Source organism: Pseudopipra pipra, chromosome 24, assembly GCF_036250125.1.
Source record: "Pseudopipra pipra isolate bDixPip1 chromosome 24, bDixPip1.hap1, whole genome shotgun sequence".
In the NCBI taxonomy this organism is placed as follows: Eukaryota; Metazoa; Chordata; class Aves; order Passeriformes; family Pipridae; genus Pseudopipra; species Pseudopipra pipra.
The window spans coordinates 1,203,189-1,222,317 of NC_087572.1; the positions used below are offsets into that span (position 1 = coordinate 1,203,189).

General features: G+C 46.0%; 1 protein-coding gene across 4 annotated transcripts; it reads left to right on the forward strand.

The window, feature by feature from the left end:
* Positions 1-3,555: 3,555 nt before the first annotated feature.
* On the forward strand, positions 3,556-18,576 carry SFPQ (splicing factor proline and glutamine rich). 4 transcript variants are annotated; one of them, XM_064635166.1, is made up of 12 exons: positions 3,556-4,297; positions 4,755-4,943; positions 5,038-5,339; positions 5,449-5,544; positions 6,846-7,042; positions 7,330-7,414; positions 7,708-7,825; positions 8,044-8,092; positions 8,173-8,294; positions 17,210-17,254; positions 17,547-17,621; positions 18,498-18,576. In XM_064635166.1, exons 1-10 carry the CDS (start codon positions 3,674-3,676, stop codon positions 17,228-17,230), a joined length of 1,803 nt encoding a protein of 600 aa, XP_064491236.1. In that variant the 5' UTR covers positions 3,556-3,673; the 3' UTR covers positions 17,231-17,254; positions 17,547-17,621; positions 18,498-18,576. The 4 variants fall into 4 exon arrangements, with proteins under 4 accessions (XP_064491236.1, XP_064491237.1, XP_064491235.1 ...); XM_064635164.1 differs by having other exon boundaries at positions 3,558-4,297; positions 10,881-17,254; XM_064635167.1 differs by lacking the exons at positions 17,210-17,254; positions 17,547-17,621; positions 18,498-18,576 and adding an exon at positions 10,287-10,729.
* Positions 18,577-19,129: the final 553 nt, after the last annotated feature.

The following is a 19,129-nucleotide window of genomic DNA, read 5'->3' on the forward strand; positions in this document are numbered from 1 at the left end:
AGAATCACAGACTCGTTTGGGTTGGAAGGGACCTTAAGGATCATCCAGTGCCACCCCCTGCCATGGGCAGGGACACCTTCCACTAATCCCAGGTTGCTCCAAGCCCATCCAACCTGGCCTTGGACACTTCCAGGGATCCAGGGGCAGCCACAGCTTCTCTGGGCAACCTGTGCCAGTGTCCAAGACCACTCCTGCTGTCCTGCCCCTCAGCTTCAGGTACCAGGGGTTCTGTTGGCACTTTACTGCCTCCTTTGTTCTATAAACAGTGGTGCTGTTATTGGTGACACTGTGACTAACGTGAGCCCCAGGATGATGAGATGGTCTGCAGAAATCCTGACTCTTCCAGGCAGGTTTATCCCAGTGCACCACAGACTTGGCTTAGCAGAGCCTGGGGCACAAGGACTGACCCTGCACCTTCTGGGTGCCTCAGTGCTCTGCCCTCGTGATTCTTAAAATTCCTGAGCACCACTAGTTCTGGGAATTTGTGCAAACAGCTCTTAAATTGTTTCCTTCCTGGTCAAAAATGCCCAGGGAATGCCCAAGGAGAGCAGACATGGCATCTCCTCACGACACTTAATTGCTTCTTCACTGGTGGTACATATTGCTGGGATTCGTGTTTGTTTGTACCTGGGACACTTAGAGAACCTCATGGGGTAATTATTCCTAATTAGCAGCTTGGACACATGCTGCTCTTTCCTCTTGCAATCTGCAATTAATAACACAGAGATAATGCAGATTTCTCCTTGTCAGCCTTGTGTTTACATTTATAGGAGTAGGAAACAATTTAGGGAAAAAAAAATTTAAATCAACAACCTGCTGAGCTCCATGCAGGGATTACCTGAGGATTGCCCTGTGTTTGTGGCAGCTCAGACATCCAGAACTTCAGGCACCTTAGTGTCAGCCTGATTCCTTCTGTCATATTCCTCTAAAGCTGCTACAGGTCTTTTTCTCATTAGTCATGGACTGCTTCTTACCAGAGCTTAATTCAATTTGTAGATCAGTTGTACAGTGTGAAAAACCTTCAGAAGTAGCGACACTGGTGTTATTGTTAAAATAGATTAATATTTTGGGGAAGAGAAGGGTCTTGAGTTCTCCTTGCTGTTTTGCTTCTCCCAGCAGCCCCTATTAAACTAATGTGTGTTTGCACTGAACATCCCAATAACCAGATCAGTGTGAAGGATGGAGAAATACTTCAAGTATTATCCCAGTTGTCAGAGAGAATTTCCTCTCTCAGATATGTTTATTTACAGTGGAACATACTGGGGAGAACATCCCAAGCTTTGTTTGTTTTTGTATGAAACCAGCAAGTTGCCAGGTGCGAATATTTACAAAATAGGTGATTGTCACCAGAGGTCGTTTTTATTTCAAGTCCTCCTCAGATATCAATGTTTCTTTGATTTGAAGCCCACAATAAATACACATACTGCAGCTGCAAAACACAGGATCTTATCCTGACCTCTGTTCGATCCGTGGAAATTCAAAGCCACTTTGTGAACTTCAGATAAGTTCTACAGATTTCTGTTCTACGGATTTTTCAGAGCGTTGTCCAAACGCTCCTGGAGCTCTGGCAGCTTTGGGACTGTGCCCACTGCCCTGAGGAGCCTGTTCAGTGCCCAACCACCCTCTGGGGGAAGAACCTTTCCCTGAGATCCTAAACCTCCCCTGACACAGCTCCAGCTGTTCCCTCAGGTCCTATCGCTGGTCACCAGAGAGCAGAGATCACTGCCTGCCCCTCCCTTTTTTTTGTTGTACTGATTTTTGTTGTACAGATTTTTGCAGGATTAGGAGCAGATATATACTCTTTATTTCTTTTGTGTGATGCTAAAAATTAGTAGCTCCATAAAATCCAGTTCTCTTAGGACACAACAAAGGCAAACCCAACCCTTTTCCACTCAATATTTTTTGTTTCCTGAGCAGACAGAACCAGGTGTGACAGCGAGGTGACGCCGCGTTGTTTGTGTGTGATAAGAGCCAGTCCCAAATTTGTTCTTCCAGTGTTTTAACCTCTGAGACACCTCGTGGTGGAAACACTCACTGCTGGCAGTGGTTCCACATGGCCGAGAATCCATTTTACAATGGCTTGGGGCTTCCATTCTGCAGCACTTGGAAGTGGCCAAAGTCCTGCAGCCAGTACAACACCGACTCGGGGACGGAATCGATCTATGGCTCATTTTTATTTAAACAATGTAAAGCCGGGGGAAATTAATTTTCTTCCTGTCCTGTGAGGAAAGGCTGAGAGAATTGGGATTGCTCAGCCTGGAGAAGAGAAGCTTCGGGGTGACCTGATTGTGGCCTTCCAGGACCTGAAAGGGCTCCAGGAGAGACGGAGAGAGACTATTTCCAAGGGCCTGGAGCAACAGGACAAGGGGGAATGGCTTCAAATTGCCAGAGTTAGATGGATACTGGGAAGAAATCCTTCCCTGTGACAGCCCCTGGCACAGGTTGGCTGCCGCATCCCTGGAAGCGTTCCCTTCCATCCCAAACCATTCCATGGTTCCACGATCCTACGAAGAACAAAGCCAGCCTTTGACTTTTATGAGACCAACAATGTTATATCACAGCATTGCACCAGTTATGGTGTCTGTGGCAAATAACGTATGACTTTGGTTTGGGTTTCACAGGTGGGGTTTGGTTTTGGTTCTCCACAGCCGAAAGTGAATGTGAAACTCTTGACCTCAGAGGTCAAGAGTTCCATGGAGTGAAAACGCCATAAAAACATCGTGTTGGGGTCTTCTTGGGTATCCAGCATGGCACCACTGAAACCAGGGACACTAAAGAGATGGAATGGACTTTTGGCCGGTTTTCTATGTTAGAGCATGGAATATTTGGACTGTAACGACTATGGAATTGTACAGCTGCTTTATTTTTCAACTGAGTGCGCCGTGTAGGTTTTGAGGGAATTGGCACTCACTTTTTATCAGCACCAAGACATGCCCTGCATTCCCAGGGTGTCCAGAAGCCGTGGATTGCTTTTCACAGCTCAATTTTGGTTCAATTTTGGTGCTCCCTTGCCCGCCTTTTCACACAAAACAGTGTGAGTGTAGCCCTCTTCATTTGTGCTGGGGTTTCATTACCACCCTTGAATGCATAAATCGGATATTTTTTATCTCAGATTGGCTCTCAAAGCGGAGCGAAGGCTCTGGCCGCGCCGAAGCAGCGAACTATAACTGAAAACGCGGTTTTTTGACGCTTTTCCAGCCTTTTTTCAGCCGTGGCTGAAAGAGCCCTGAGGGCCCGGGGGGCGGTGCCGGGCCGCGGGCCCCGCCTGACTGACAGCCGAGCCAGCCAATCACAGCCCGCGCTTTGCACCGTGACTCCGCCTCTCTCTGCTCAAACCGCCCAATCAGCGCGCGGGAGGTTAACGGCCCGGCCCGTGCCAACGTCGGCGGTCAAACGCGCCAATGGGCACAGGGCAGGTTCGTTACCAATGAGATCAAAGAGTTAGTGGAGCAGCGACACGCTATTGGCGAATCCGCCTGTCGGTCATCGCCGCCGGGGTCGGCGGTTGGCTCCTGGGGAGCAGGGGGAGGTTTCCGGGGGCGGGGACACTATATTAAGGACGGACAAAGGCGGCGGCGAGGCCGTTCAGCTCGCCGCCATTTTGCGTAGCGGGTGCTGAGCGGCAGCGGCCGGGGCGCGCTCTCTGCTCTTTTCCTCCTCCCTCCGCTCCATCATGTCGCGGGATCGCTTCCGTAGCCGTGGCGGCGGTGGCGGCGGCTTCCACCGGCGCGGCGGTGGCGGCGGCCGCGGCGGCCCCAACCACGATTTCCGCTCGCCGCCGCCCGGCATGGGCATGGGGCAGAACCGCGGCCCCATGGCGGGCGGCCCGCAAGGCCCGGGCGGCCCGCCGGGCGGTGGCCCGAAGCCCGAACCGCCGAAGCCGCCCACGTCCACCTCTGCTCCGCCTTCTTCGTCCTCTTCAGCCGCCTCCACCACGGCAGGACCCACCGGCAGCCAGGCGGGAGCGCCTCCATCCTCTGCACTGCCCGCAGGACAGCAGCAGCAGCAGCAGCCGCCGGTGTCGGCGCCCTCCTCGACTCCCTCCGGCCCGCAGCCGCAGTCCAAGCCCAGCCCGAGCCCCACGCCGGCCGGCGGCCCTAAGAAAGGACAAGGACAGTCTCCCGGCGGCGGCCCCAAGGGGCCGGGCGGCCCGCAGCAGGGGCCTCACAAGGGCGGACCAGGGCACCGCGGCGGGCCTGGTGGGGAGCCGCGGGGCCGCGGGCAGCAGCACCAGGGCCAGCAGAGCCTCGGGGCGCAGCAGGGCTCGGCGGAGAGGAGCGAAAAGCTCTCGGACGAGGTGAGTCGCGGCCCCCCCACACGCGCCTCCCTCAGGCACAAGATGGCGGCGGCTCCGCGCGCCCGCGCCGCCATCTTGAGGGGAGGAGCAGGCGGGGGGCGGTGGCGGGTCCCGGGCGGGCCCGGGGCTCTGGTTTGTGTCCCGGCGCTGTGGTTTGTGTCCCCTGGGTGCCCGGGAGGTCCCGGCGCTGTGGTTTGTGTCCCCTGGGTGCCCGGGAGGTCCCGGAGCTGTGGTTTGTGTCCCCTGGGTGCCCGGGAGGTCCCGGAGCTGTGGTTTGTGTCCGCTCGCAGTTCTCCCGGGCGGTCCCAGGGCTATGGTTTGTGTTCCCTCACGATTCTCCCGGGCGGTCCCAGGGCTGTGGTTCGTGTCCCCTCGCGGTTCTCCGGGGTCCCCGGCGCTCCCCGCAGCTAGGTGGTGCAGCGCGTAGTGATGGCTCGAACGCTCTGCTTCTTTGTAGGGGTTTAAAGCGAACCTCTCCCTCCTGAGGCGGCCTGGGGAGAAGACTTACACACAGCGCTGCAGGTTGTTTGTTGGGAATTTGCCCGCTGATATCACAGACGAAGACTTTAAAAGACTGTTCGCCAAATATGGGGAGCCAGGAGAGGTTTTTATCAACAAGGGAAAAGGCTTTGGATTCATTAAATTGGTAGGCGCTCATGCTGTGTGTCCGTCCGTTTAATTCTCGCGAATTAGCGATGTAGAACTTAGTCCTCTAAACCCGGGTTTTAAACTTCCCCCAGGAATCTCGGGCTCTTGCAGAAATCGCGAAGGCGGAGTTGGACGATACCCCGATGCGGGGCCGGCAGCTCCGCGTTCGCTTTGCCACACACGCCGCTGCCCTGTCGGTGCGGAACCTCTCGCCCTACGTGTCCAACGAGTTGCTGGAGGAAGCTTTTTCCCAGTTCGGTCCGGTGGAAAGAGCTGTTGTGATTGTAGATGATCGAGGTAGATCAACAGGAAAAGGCATTGTTGAGTTCGCATCAAAGCCAGCTGCCAGGAAAGCCTTTGAACGGTGTACTGAGGGGGTGTTTTTGTTGACAACGTAAGTACTTCCCCAGGATTATCGTTTTAAGTTGAGTAGAGATTGTAGGCTTCTAGTTTTTCAGAGTGGAAGTTCCTACAGAGAAGTAAAATGAGTGTTTTCTGTTCAGCACTCCCAGGCCAGTTATTGTGGAACCATTGGAACAATTGGATGATGAAGATGGTCTCCCAGAAAAGCTTGCTCAGAAGAATCCGATGTATCAAAAGTAGGCACTGTCTTTTGTTATAAACAGGATATAGGTGATGTTTTATGTAGTATTGTCCCAGGCTCTGAGGGGGATGGAGTAATTTTTGAGAAACAGGCTTTGAATTTTGAGATGTATTGCCAGTTCTCTTTTTTTTGTTCGCATTTTTGTATAAAGTAACATACTGATTCATTTAGTATGCTCGTTACACAAGCAGTTTTCTACATTGTGTCATGAAGAAATAGAAGCCCAGTAACAGATGGTTTTGGTGTGTGGAGAAACTCTTGAAAACCAGACTTGAACTGTTTTATCCTATTGTTGAGAACTGTCATCTCCCTCAAGGCGTGTCTTGTGTTGATGATCCCATGGGGAACTTGGAAATTGGTTTTCATGCTTTGAAATGAGAAATGAAGTAAAATTTTAACTCATTCCATGATTAATAGAAACTTGCTGCCTGTGGCTTTGCCTTATGTGCTGACCATTGGCATCAAGGAATGTTAAAGAGTCTAGAGGAGTCTTTTCCAAAGTAGCAGTTTTAGGTTAGAATCTGTATATTAAACCTGTTTGTTGTAGGATTGTTGTATTTTCCCAGATCACAGAAGGGAGAGCAGGGAGGGAGATCCAGTCAGTCTTGTTTGGCAGAGAAAGTTCTCAAAATTCTTGCTTTGATCAAAAACTGTAAGTGGTTTAGAGGCAGCTTTGAAAAGAATGTGGATTAATGCAGCGTTCCTAAAATGTTGAAGTACTTATATATTGTTAATGTATGGGAAGCTTTGAACTTTCATGATTTTGTGTCATTAATTACTGAATGTTAGACTCCTGTGTCTTTATATGACAGAATAAACTGTTGGCCCTCAGGGATTTTGAGAACTATTTAAGTGAAAGTGAAGGCTGTTATTTGCCTTTGACACACAGTGCTTTGGCACTGGAAAAATCCACTTCTCTGTGCTGCTGCTCTGAGTGGCTGTGCCTGTTGGGGCAAAGGCCTGTCTTGTTTGAGGATTTTGCACCTGGAATTGCCAGCAGTGGAGAGTCTAAAGACAGTTAAGAAAGAGATAAACAAGTGATAGCACTCTAAAGATTTGCCTGGATGTGATAGTGCAGGATTCTCTGTGTCTGCTGTGATAATTATTCGTGGGAAATGCTGCTGTTTAAGTGTGTAAAGTGCTGCACTCCCATCACAGCGAGTTCTCTGTCCCATAATTGTCAGGTATTTTCAGGGCTCCCTTGATGCTCCCTGATAATTCAGTTATTCTGCTCGTGATCTTGTACTGACCTTGAGTTTCCAGGTTTGCCCACTCCGAGCATTTTCCTTTCTGCAGGGAAAGAGAGACTCCTCCCCGTTTTGCTCAGCCTGGCAGTTTTGAATTTGAATATTCCCAGAGATGGAAATCTTTAGATGAAATGGAAAAACAGCAGAGAGAGCAAGTGGCAAAAAACATGAAAGATGCCAAGGACAAACTTGAAAGTGAGATGGAAGATGCTTATCACGAGCACCAGGCAAACCTCCTTCGTCAAGGTAATTGATTCTGAATTCTGTATTTTTGCTTTTAATGCTGGGTTTAGATGCATATCTGTTTAGTGGGTTAGTGAGTAAATTTATGCTTCCTACTGTGAACTTGAGAATTTCAGAGTTAAAAAAAAGAGCAACTGGTAGGTTTTTTTATTTCAGTGGGGTATTGTTAAGAAGAGTGACATTGGAAGGTACCTGTCTGCCACAGTGCAGCTGAGGTGGATCTAATTCAAATCTGATTAGAGTCTGGTGTGATGTTGTGAAAAAGCTGCTCACAGGCTTCGTTCCCGCAGACCTCATGAGGCGCCAGGAGGAGCTGAGGCGGATGGAGGAGCTCCATAATCAGGAAATGCAGAAGCGCAAGGAAATTCAGCTGAGGTTGGTTCAGCTTTCATGGGATTTCAGTTACATTTATGGGTCGGTTTGGGGGTTTTTTTCCATTACTTACGTATGACAGTTTCTGTTTTCCAAGAACACCCTCGCTGCTTCAGTTTGTGTGAATTGAACTGCAGTATAAGTGTCTCCTCGGATATTTGGGCATTAGAGAGTTTGGTTTTGTGCTTCAGTGTAATCGTTCAGTGCCTTTGAAATTGCTGATACAAATGATGTTGGGAAATGTTAGGGGTGTTGTTCCACTGCTGGGGTTTAACAGTGTGCTTTGGGGTGAGCAGGCAGGAGGAGGAGCGTCGCCGGCGGGAAGAGGAGATGATGATCCGTCAGCGGGAGATGGAAGAGCAGATGAGAAGGCAGAGGGAAGAGAATTATAGTAGAATGGGTTACATGGATCCAGTAAGTGAAATCGTGGCGGGTTTTGGGTGTCTTACCATGCTGAGGAATTCTGCTGATGTATTTTCAAGGTTGCTGTGTTTTGCTTCCTTTGGGTTTGCTACTGCACCATGTTTGTGTAGGGGCAGTGGCAGTAGCTGGCTGTACATGTGCTTTATCTCCTGAAAAGTCTGGATTTTGGTGCTTTATTAGCCTTGCTAAAAGTTGTTTCTTCTATGCAGAGGGAGCGAGACATGAGAATGGGTGGTGCTGCCACAATGAACATGGGAGGTAAAGAATCTCTTCAGTAATTAGTTCATGTGGTTAACCCAGAAATTGTCAGAATATGATTATATATTTCTCTTTCTTAGATCCTTATGCTTCAGCAGCCCAGAAATTCCCACCTCTGGGAGGTGGTGGCGGCATAGGTTATGAAGCTAATCCAGGAGTTGGCCAAGCAGCCATGAGTGGTTCTATGATGGGAAGTGACATGGTAACGTATCCTCTGGTGGCTTTAGCTTAGCACAAGGGAATTGTGGTTGGGAATGAGTTCTCTCCAGTGTTCGGATGGATGTGGAAATGTCACTGTTAACTGCTGACTCTGGTCAGATGTTTAACACAGACTGTGGCAGTGTGTAGCACTAGAGTAGTTGTTAACCTTTATGGTAGCTTACACACTTGGAAGTTGATTGGAAGTGAATTCAAATGTGCTGTTAAGCATATTTGCAATTAACTCAGACTTCATTGGACTTTGGAAATTCTGCGTCACTGTTAGGCTTGGAAGGATTTTTTTGTAAACTCTAGAGAATCTGACAAATTTCGTTAAAGTACATAATGCAGTAGCTTTTCAGTAATTTGATGTTCTGTACTGATGGACAAGAGATATTTTTGTTCTCCTTCCCAACGTGTAACACTGTTTCTTTGGCCCTTCCAAGCCTAGGTAGGCTGGATGCATGTTGGTCTGGGTATGCTGTTGAGTCCAGAATCTGCTCTCAGGTCTCCTTCAGCAGCAGATTGACTTAAGTGATCAGTGGTAAACAGCATATCCCTTAGTCTGTGCTGATGTTGCTGTAGAAGAGCAGAAATGCTGGGGTTTAGCTTCAGGCATATTCCAGCCATCCTGGACTGTAGCCATTTGTGGTTCCTGTGTCCCAAAGGAATGATAGCCCGGTGTGTTCTCCCATGTTGGGTATGACACAAAGATAGAGCCTGTTAAAGCTACATCATATCTCCTGTTCTGAGGTATGTTTCCAAACTGTACTATTTTTAGCACACTACATGTGTGCCTGGGCTTGGAGGCTGCTTGGTGTTCCCACCCTGAAGCACCATGGATGTAGATTAAAGAAATGCTTAATGGGCAGGATGGGAATCTGTTGGCTTAGGTGGCAATACCAGTGTGCTCTCACCCTCCTGAAGGGGTGACACCTGCAGCACAAGCTGAACTAAATGATTTTTGGGTGGGTTTAGGCCTTGGGCTTAACATGCTGAGCTACCACAGTAGCTTCCATTTTACTTTTTTGGGGAACCATATCTTTGGAATTGTAACTTCTCAGAGCATCATTGATTCAGTAGACAGTGCCGTTGGCCTTAAGGTATCTCGATAATCTACTGATATTTAAGCAGTTCCTAAGCTTCCTGTGAGCAGTCAGGCAGTGTGTGGTGGATGCTGTGTACATTTTTCTCCTCAAAACCATGGTACAGGTGCATGTTGAACTTGTGTAATACCTGAAACGTGATCTGGTCAAAAGGGGTGACAGTGAGGTGGATTAACTGCCTGGAGTTTCTTAGGCTGGGGATCTCTGCCACAGAGTGCTGTCACAGTTCCTGTGCTGATACCTTTAAACAGAATTGGAGATGAGCTTGAAGCTGCCATGAATTAGGCAGAAATAACCTAAATAATGTTTGAAATTCCTTTCTCGTAAGGATTGACACTGACTTTCAGAAGTCAGGAATTCGAAGTGTGGATTGTCAGTTGCAGATACTTTTTGTAACAAACCACCTACCATTGTTCTGTGACTCAGTAGTGGGAAACCTGGTTGAAATGAAAGTTTAAAGCTCTCTTTGACCTCATAATGTGTAAGTTCTGTAGGTTGAATGCTGATCACACCTACTAATACAGTAACTGAACAAAGTACATGCAACTAGAGGAACTAGTAAAAATATACCTGAAGTGTCTGCTTTATTGCAGCTGTTACACCTTGGTGTGAAACCTTTCAGTGCTGTGAAGTTGTGACTTTCCCAAGAGCTTGTGGTGAAGGCGGGGTGGGAAGGGAGGTACTGCCTGGATGCACACCCCCTCTGTGCATAGCTCTAACTGGACACACTGAGCGCTTGGAACACTTTTTGCATCTGATGCAGCAGCAGCTCTGGAGTATGTGGGGTTTGAACAAGTGCCAGTCTCTGCTCGAGCAGTTGTGATGGTTTAGGAAAAGCACTGGTCAGTAGCTTTTTTCACTTTTTTTTTTTTTCCCTTCTTGCAATGCAGTAGTGCTCACAATGAGTTCTGGTACTGCCTAAGGCCTCTGCAGTTTAGTCAGCAGACCGTAGTCTTAACCCCATCTTGAAAAGCTCATGGTCTCTAGACAGCACATGCCAGTCCTGGTGAGTAGGCATTCTGTTACATTTGATGAATGTCAGCTCCTGCTTCAGCCAACCGGAGCTGCCTTCTCTGATTAGGCTTATTTGGAAACAGTGATGTAATCTGAGCTTTTACTGCACTAAAGGTGAGAAGTTTGCAAGCTATTTGCATTAACTTGGTTGAAAAATTTTGCTAGAGCTCATTTGGAAAAGTTGTTAATTCACATCTGCACTAATGCTTACATTTCTAGCACTGCAGGGAGGATCTGTTCTTTGTAACAGATGTATGAGAATGCATCAAGTGGGAACATACCTCAAGGCATGTATTACAATAAACTAATTTTTAAATTACCCTTTTTTCCTTTCTATGTTCCCGGTACCTGTGGATCGACTCAATGGTGATTGTATCGACGAACCTTGACTACGGAACCTTCTAAAAATATATACTTAACACACATGGACATCAACTACCTATAATGAACTGTTAATTCTGTTCCAATAGCGTCCCGAACGCTTTGGGCAGGGAGGTGCGGGGCCCGTGGGTGGCCAGGGTCCCAGAGGAATGGGGCCTGGAACACCAGCAGGATATGGTAGAGGGAGAGAAGAATATGAAGCCCCAAACAAAAAGCCCCGATTTTAGATGTGACCTGTAGTTTCATTCCAGTTTGTTTTTTGTCTGTCTTGTTTAGACACCAACTTCTTAATTCTTGCATTTTAGTAAGAAAGCTACGTTTTTATGGATGTTAGAAACTTACTGACCTAATATTTGTAAGTGGTCTGTTTGGGCGAGTACAATTTAATTATGTAATGCAGTGTTTCAAAATCAAATTTAGCTGTTTTTTTGATGTATAACGTCCCTAACTTGATGGCAGTGTACCTTGTGCCACTGAATTCCCAAAGTGTACCAACCTTTTTTTTACTGTGCTTCAAATAAATAGAAAACTAAATGTAGTAACTCTTCTTGCCAGTCGTGGTTAAACAATTGAGGCTGAATCCCACACCTGCTGCAGTAACCCGAGAGCCTTGAGTCGAGGTTGGACTAGACCAGGGTGTGGAACTGCAGCGAAGAGTGAGATCTCTTCCCACAATGCCTCTCTAGCTAAAGATTGGGTTAAATTGTAGCCGAACTTTGCAGTAGATGCAGATTTTTTTGAGCAGTCATTGTGCTGCAAATAAGGAAGCAAATGGAAACCTTGCAAGTGCTGTAAGATACAATATTTAAAGCTCCACTGCAAGCAGCATAGTAACAAATTCCATGTTTTAGCTACGGCTGACGGGTGGTGGGATGGTAGCACTTGCCACCCTGGTAGTCACTGCTTGGAATCTTTTAAAAACTTAAAGCAGAAGACTAGCAATGGTTATTTTAAAATAAATTCATAGAATGCCTTGCATTGGCTGACTTCCTAACTAAAGGATTGTTAATGTGATATTTATATGCTCTTAAGCTGTCTTGAGATCACAGGATCTGGCCTTTGCTCAGTGTTGTAAACCTGCCTGAAATTGCTTGGCAAAAAGACCAGAAGTGTTACTCGAGTGATTAAGGTTAACTTGCTTATGTCCTCATGCTAACAGTGGACTAATTTGCCTAGTTCAGAGTACAATCATTTGTATTATGGGGACTGCAGGAACTATTCCTAAATCGTGTAGCTGGTGGGCAAATCCTAAAATCCTGTATGTAAAACACAGCAATCAGCTTGCTTGCATGATGGTTATCGCTCTTTTATTATTGATGTTTGGAGATAATGCTTCAAAAGTAGTATCTGAATCTGGAGTTCAAGAGTTAATACTACACAGTGCAAATAAACTCCCTTTAAGGTTCTCTTTGTAGAAGATCTGATGAATTCGTTAGCTCGCTGTTCATTGTATTAAGCCCCAGAAGAATTTCAGAGCATTCTGGACTCATTGGTAAGGTAGTTGCTTTGCTTATTATTACACTGTACCAGGTGAGCTGGGAACGTGACTTCCCAGTGTCAAATACCTGAGTGTTAATGCAGGACACATCAACCTGCTTGGCACAGAGTCTGTAAACTTAGCTTGGCTGTACCTTCACACCATCCCCAGCCACCAGTGTTCTGTGAGTAGCTTTAATCTTGCCAATATCTTTCCATTCCTTGTGCTAAGCATTGGCTAATTCTAAATTCTATGCTAAATTTTCTCTGTGGTTAAAACTTTAGTGTCAGATTGCAGTATTTTAGAGTGAAGATGGCTGATCCCTCTTGAAGTACTGTTACCCCTTAAATGACAAGTAGCAAGTTGGGAAATACTGATACAGGTAACGCTGACTGGGAACATGAAGCTCACTAAAGACTGACTGAGCTTGTTTGGTGAACACTTCTTAGTCACCCAGAAAAGTTTGGGGGTTGATAACATGCTACAACAATGAATTGCTCTTCAGGAAATTCCAAATTGCCAGTTCCTAAACTGCAGACCAATTACTTGGGAGTCCTTGTATTGGATAGTTCACAGAGGAGCAGTATGGATGCAATTTGAGCTATTGAAGCAGTTTGAAACAATGTGTTTGCTGGAGGGTGTTCGTGGGACACCCACAGAAGCTGAAGGTGTCCGAGGTGGGGAATTCTGAACTTGAACATTAAATTAATTTTTTCAGTTTATTTTTCAGATTACATGTCATTCTTTATTAAAAGAGATGCCGGTGCATATCCTAAAGTATGTTCTTTTGTAGTTCTGTAACTTGGAAGAGTGAAGGATGCTGCTGTCCTTGTACCTTACAGAGCTTGTCTTTGGGTACCCCTGTTTTGTACGTAAGCTACTGTTGTTAGGTATTAAAATAGCTGAGTTGCAAAACCATGATTAGTAAATATTTTGAAAGATTTGGCGGTTTTCAAAACATCTGAAAGTTTGGTTAAATCTGACTTTGTTGTAGCTGCATAAGCAGAATTTCTAAAACAAGTTCTGCTTTGAGTTGCATGTACTAAACAGGCATATGATGAATTAGCCAACTTCATTTAAAGACCTTTTAAAAGTGGTGTCTTAAAAGCTGGCAAACATGTCAACTTTCAAATCTGGTAAAGTTACTAAATGTGGGAGGCGAGAAAGTGATGTTCCTTTGATCTGTTCCTATGAGGTTTTGGACTTTTTTCATAAACTCAGATTTATATAATGGAATCTTTAAAACCATTCAGAAAAGTGGTTTGCTGGACAGACCTGTTTTTGGATGGTCTGGATCACATAACACATTTTTGTACTGGACTTGGAGGACATTGGCTGTTGCAATTTAGTTTGTTTTATCAAAATTGAGCCCATTTTGACATTTAGAGCTCTAAAAACTGCAGCAAGTAGAAACTGGTATCGTTATACATATGTCTTTGCACTTTCTCAGAAATGAATACAGAATAATCTTAACTTTCTGGTGTAGACACATTACACGAATCATTTATACAGCTGATGAGAAACTGAAACTGCTTTTGAGATTTTGTGGTATTTTTGTGGTAGACAAATTCTTGGCTTCTCCTTGGCAACCATTTACTGTGGCAGCAAGTTCTTTGCTGGAGTTTTGAGACTGCAATTTACACTTTAAAAACTAGTGGCCTGCTACATAACTGCACTTAGCCAGCATTTCTGCAGTTCATAACTGTGAGGAACGTAGTACCACAAATGGCAATGGACATTAGGACCCGGATGTAGTATTCCTGCTTGCTCCGAGATTCTCATTGCCGACTGCGTCCAGGTAGGTAACAAGCAATATAATATAACTTGGTGACTTTCTATGTAATCTTATACTGTGGGTATTCTGACATCACACTTCTGACTGTGGAATTACAGTGCAGCACTCCATACCTGTATGTTGAGCTTGCATCAAAGCTGTGTGGTTTTCGGTTTTGAAGCTTTGTCTCGTTCAGAGACAACGAGCAACTTGCTGTGGTTCTTAGCTGAGGATTTCCAGACCCGATTCCTCTGTGCATACGACTCGGCTTGGGTGGATTTTTCTTAGTTCCGATGTAACGAAGATACTCTTAGCTGAGCACTGTGGGGAAGAGGGACTGTGATCTTGGACTCACTCGACTAGTCGACTAGGTGCTCTCAGTGCCTAGAAAAGAACTTGTTTAAACCTTCTGTAGTGACCAAGTGGCCCATCTGCAGCTCATCCCTGTGTAGAGTCTTGGCTCGGTAGGAATGCGTTAATAACCGCTGCTCTTGCCTCGTGTGTGCTGTGTGAGTCACCTCAAACTCCTGGTACAGGCAGCTCTGACACTGATCTGCAGTATTTTTGAGAACATAAATGAGTGCTTGAATTAATATCCCATGAATAGTTTCATAAAGCTTATATTGGACTTTGCAGTTGTCTTTATTTTAGCCTTTGATTGACAAGCCTGATACATTCCTGTGCTTTAATTGACAGCGATGAGATTCTGTTACTTCTGCCTGGTAGAGTCATCCCAGTAGTGTAATGCTCAATTTCATTTTTCATCAGTCTTGGGGATGTAATTCTAAACTCTTCATTACTACAACTACTGACTGCAGTGTTCCAGGATTAACATGCTTACCTTGCCAGACATCCAGACATGCTGATCTCCAGCTCTTTTGCATTATTCTTGAACCTGAATTTCAAGGTCCCTTGTTCCTGCATGTAGTCTGGCTCTTGTCTGATACTCAGTTTATTTCACAGGTGTTGTAATGTGTTTTCCCACTTGTTCTGCAAAGTTTTGCTTTGCATACTTGTTTCTGGTATTATTGTCACTTTTGGACCCTTCTGTGTTACCTTCCAGGCAGGACTCTTGCTGGTGAACAGGGATCTGCTGGACAGCCTTGCCCTCTGCTGTAGCCACCTTTCCATGTTCCACTGGACACTTGAAGTAGCAGCTGCACCTTGAGATCATGACAACAGGTCTTTGGTTACACCCCAGTGAGTGTAGCCAACACCAGCTGGTCACACAGTGACACCTTGTCACAAAGTCAGTCTAACTTTCTGTGATGGCTTACCTTTACCTGTGACTGGGATCCACTCCATGATTGCTCACCCTTACTTGGAACTGGGATCCAGTAGAAAACCTGCTGGCAGCCAGCGTGCTGTCCTGTAGCAAAACTGAATTAGTGATCTTAAACCAGTGCTCAGATCTGACTTCAGTTTTTCTAGTTATCCAGTTCTGGATACTTGACTTTCAGGAATGTCATGGAGGGGTTACTGGCACATCTGCCTCGTTCTATGTACTTGAACTTAGCACGTTTTTGACACTCTTGGAGCGAGCAATTTGTGACTGAACCGTGGGCTCAGACCAGCTCTGGCTGCAGTAATGAAACTTGGTGTGGTAGCAAACTTTAAATAGTCATGTCTGCTCTAAGTCAGTCTGTAACAAGTGGGTACAAGGAATGCCATTCAAGTGCTTGCATTGTGTTTCATCTTGGTTTTATCTGTGTGTGAAAAACACTTTTTCTCAAAAGCTTACCTGAAGCTCAGAAGTGTGGTGTCAGAATACATTGTACTGCTAGGCCCTCCGAGCAGACCTGGTGCTGGCAGGAGAGCACAGCACAGCGTGGATGGGGCTTTACTGTAACATTAAGCATACAAAGTGTTGATTTGCTTGCAGTTCTCCCCATAGCTAAACACTGAGGCCTGTGAGTAGTTTAGGACTCGAGCAGTAATGGGGTTGCATGTCTCTGTTAATCATTGCCAGCTGCAGTGACATGATCAGGAAGGCCAGTGTTCTGTTCCATTATGTTCAGTGAGGCTGAGCATGTTGGGAAGGATGCATCCAAGTATAGTGCTCTGGGGAATCACTTGGCTTCTTCCACTACTAGCAACTTTGGAATCAGCTAATTAGCTTCAGATTTTTTTCTCTCTCCATACCAGCTAGTGGGGCTGTTAAATAGCTGCTGCCTGGCAAAGGAAAAAACGGGAGGATTGGCCTTCTCCCCGCTGTGTCATTGCTGCTAGGTAATGATTGACACGTTAGGACTTGGCTGTGCAATCCCGCAGTGGTCTGTGAATACCCCATCTCTATACATGTTGCTTCTGAACACCAGTACTGAAGAGCTAACTGGGGAGGGCTGGGAGGAGCGTGGCCAGTAGGGCATCTGCAGTGTTTAAAGGATGCACAAAGATATAGTATCCCTTATGCATGGGGTTTGTTGCTATGGCAGAGAAAACAATATGTGCATAACTCTCCTGCTCCTGAGGGCCATGAGAAAACCCAGGTGGTGGGTTGGACACTAATCCTGAACTTGTCCCTGCCTGGTCAGATCACGCCGTGCCCGAGGTGTGATCTGCTTCCCAGCTGGAGCTGTACAGAGCCTTGGACCACATCCCCAGCTCTCACCATTGCAGGCTGCCCTCAGCTGTAGCAAAGGGGGGTCTCGAGAAGGGAAGAACCTTGCTGAGGATAAAAGCAGTGACAGTGCCAATCTTAGTGTCTGCCTTTGGCTTCTGAAGCACTTGTAGGACTGTTGAACCCAAGGGCTCCTACAGTCCAGGGCCACTGCACTCCCTCATGAAGGGGAATAGAGGGCATTGCTGCAGGACACAAATAGGGTCAAATAGTTGAAGTAGCTGACAAAATTAATGCCTTCACATAAGGGATAATATACCTCTGGCTGCAATCAAACCTCACTGTGCTCAGATGGGGGGTTATGGTTTGTGCTCACACAAGGTGCAGTTCTTCAGGCAACTACCTGCATATTCCTTCAGCTCTTGATGAGTGTTAAGGCCAGCCTATTTCTGCCCCTTATTCTTCCACTTAATGGTTTGGAATAACTGATAAATTACCCCTCATAACTAATCAGTCCATGTATCTTAAACCCTTATTTTTAAGTTAGTTTTGAAATGGTCCAGATTTGCTGTGTATGACTCCAGTAACTTCAGTTGTTATCCTTTAGGTGAAGATGAAAGCTGAGTGACACCGGAGTGCTCATCCATGGGAAGTAAGTACCACTTTTGTTCTGCATGGATAAAATAATAAAGGTTTCTGGACACTTGATGTTCAGTCACTGAGTACCTTTGAATTGGGGAATACTGAGAAGTTGGAAAGAGTGAATAAATTAAATGTGTAAGGTAGAACTTAGTGCCTGCTGTCATGCCGTGGGCTTGAGCACCCTGACTCCATCTGGGTTTCATATCTTGACAGCAGCGGTTAAAAATACCTCTCTAGACGTGGGTTTGTACAAAAGATTTCAAAATCACTGTGGGTATAATAACTTGGGAATGTTTTTCCAGTCGAGGAGCCGAGCATGAGCACATCCAGCACGGTGCCCAGTGGTGTGTGGAGGGACCAAGGGAACAGGTGGACAAGTAAGTGGTTGTTGTCCTTACACTGCTGTGAGAGTTTGATATCCCATCACCCTGTGGTGGGTTATGTAGTTCCTGCCTGAAAATTGTGATTAATCTCAATTTTATATAAAGTTTCGGAATCTTGCTTCTGTAGTGCCAAAATATCACCATTGTCTGAGGCCTTTCAGCCCTGCAGCAGCAAATAAACTCTGTCCTCTTGAGAGCTGCAGGTGCTCAAACAAGAAATGACCATTCCTGCACTCAGGCTACAGAGAATGGGGTGGGTGATTGTCAGCATGGAAAAAGGAGAACAGAGCAGCTGCTTCTCAGATGTTAACCCAACTAAACCTTGTGTAAAAAGCTACTTGGCTGAAATACTTTAACACTGAACTTTAAAAATAACCTGGAGTATAAATCAGCATGTACAGGAGCACAAGCAAATAGCAATTCAGGGAAATAAACCGACTTGCAGAGCTGGAATTTATGACATTTTCCCTCAAATTTGCCACTAAACTACAAGGGGGAACTTCAGATATTTAAAATGCTGTGTGAGGAGCAACATGCTGAGTACCTTCCCTCAGAAGTCACAGGTAAGTAACAGCTCAGATGCACAACTGAACCTGTAAGAGGTGAAGCCAGTGGGATTCAGTGGGTGCACTCCTGTAGAATCCTGTGTGGTTTGTCACTGCTGCTCTTGGCCCTGGCATAGGAAAACACACAAAGCCCTTTCAGATCTTAGAAACGTGAATTCTATTCCTTTAATCTCAGATCTGATGTGAGAAAATTCTAGATAATGTTTGGCAGGCACGTGGCCTGTTGTGATGCTGATTCCGTGTCATGACATGTAATTTCTGCTGGTGTTTTCAGTCTTTCTGATAATATGCTTTGTACTTGCAGAAGGAGAAGTCTGATTGCAGTGAAGAGGAGCCAGGAAGATACAAATCTTAAAAATAAAACATTTTACTATTTTTATAAATGGCTTCTGTTTTATTCCAGTGTATTCAGTGAGTAAGCTGTCTGTCCAGTGTGGTGTGGCTGGGTCTGAGAAACACGAATTTCTGGATGTTTCACCCATTCCTCATCCCCACTTTGAGTCTTGTGTAGTTCTGTGTGATAGAATTCCAAATGTTAACCTGTGCCTGATTGGTTTTTAATAGCTTTCTTGGTGATGACTCTAGTAATTAAGGCTGAGATGCCAAAGTTAAGATTTAAGTGCTGGGTTTAGCTCTTGCAGCACAAATTGCCCTGGTTCGTGTTGCTTCACCTGATGCTTTGACAGCTGTACTGTGCACATACGAGGTTCATGCTGTCACTCATTAAATATCATCCTTTGTTTAAATCTGTTAATGTGCTAAAATACACCAGTGGTAGTTGTGCTCATTGTAGCTGGGTCTCCTCCTGCAGTGGCATGAGGAGTCGTGGACGCTTGGCTGGGACCTGCTTTGCCAGTTTAGAGCAAAATAAATTGAATTTCATGCGGCAGAGTGGTGTGAGACACTTGAGGTGTCTGGGTGCCTGGGAGTGCTTTA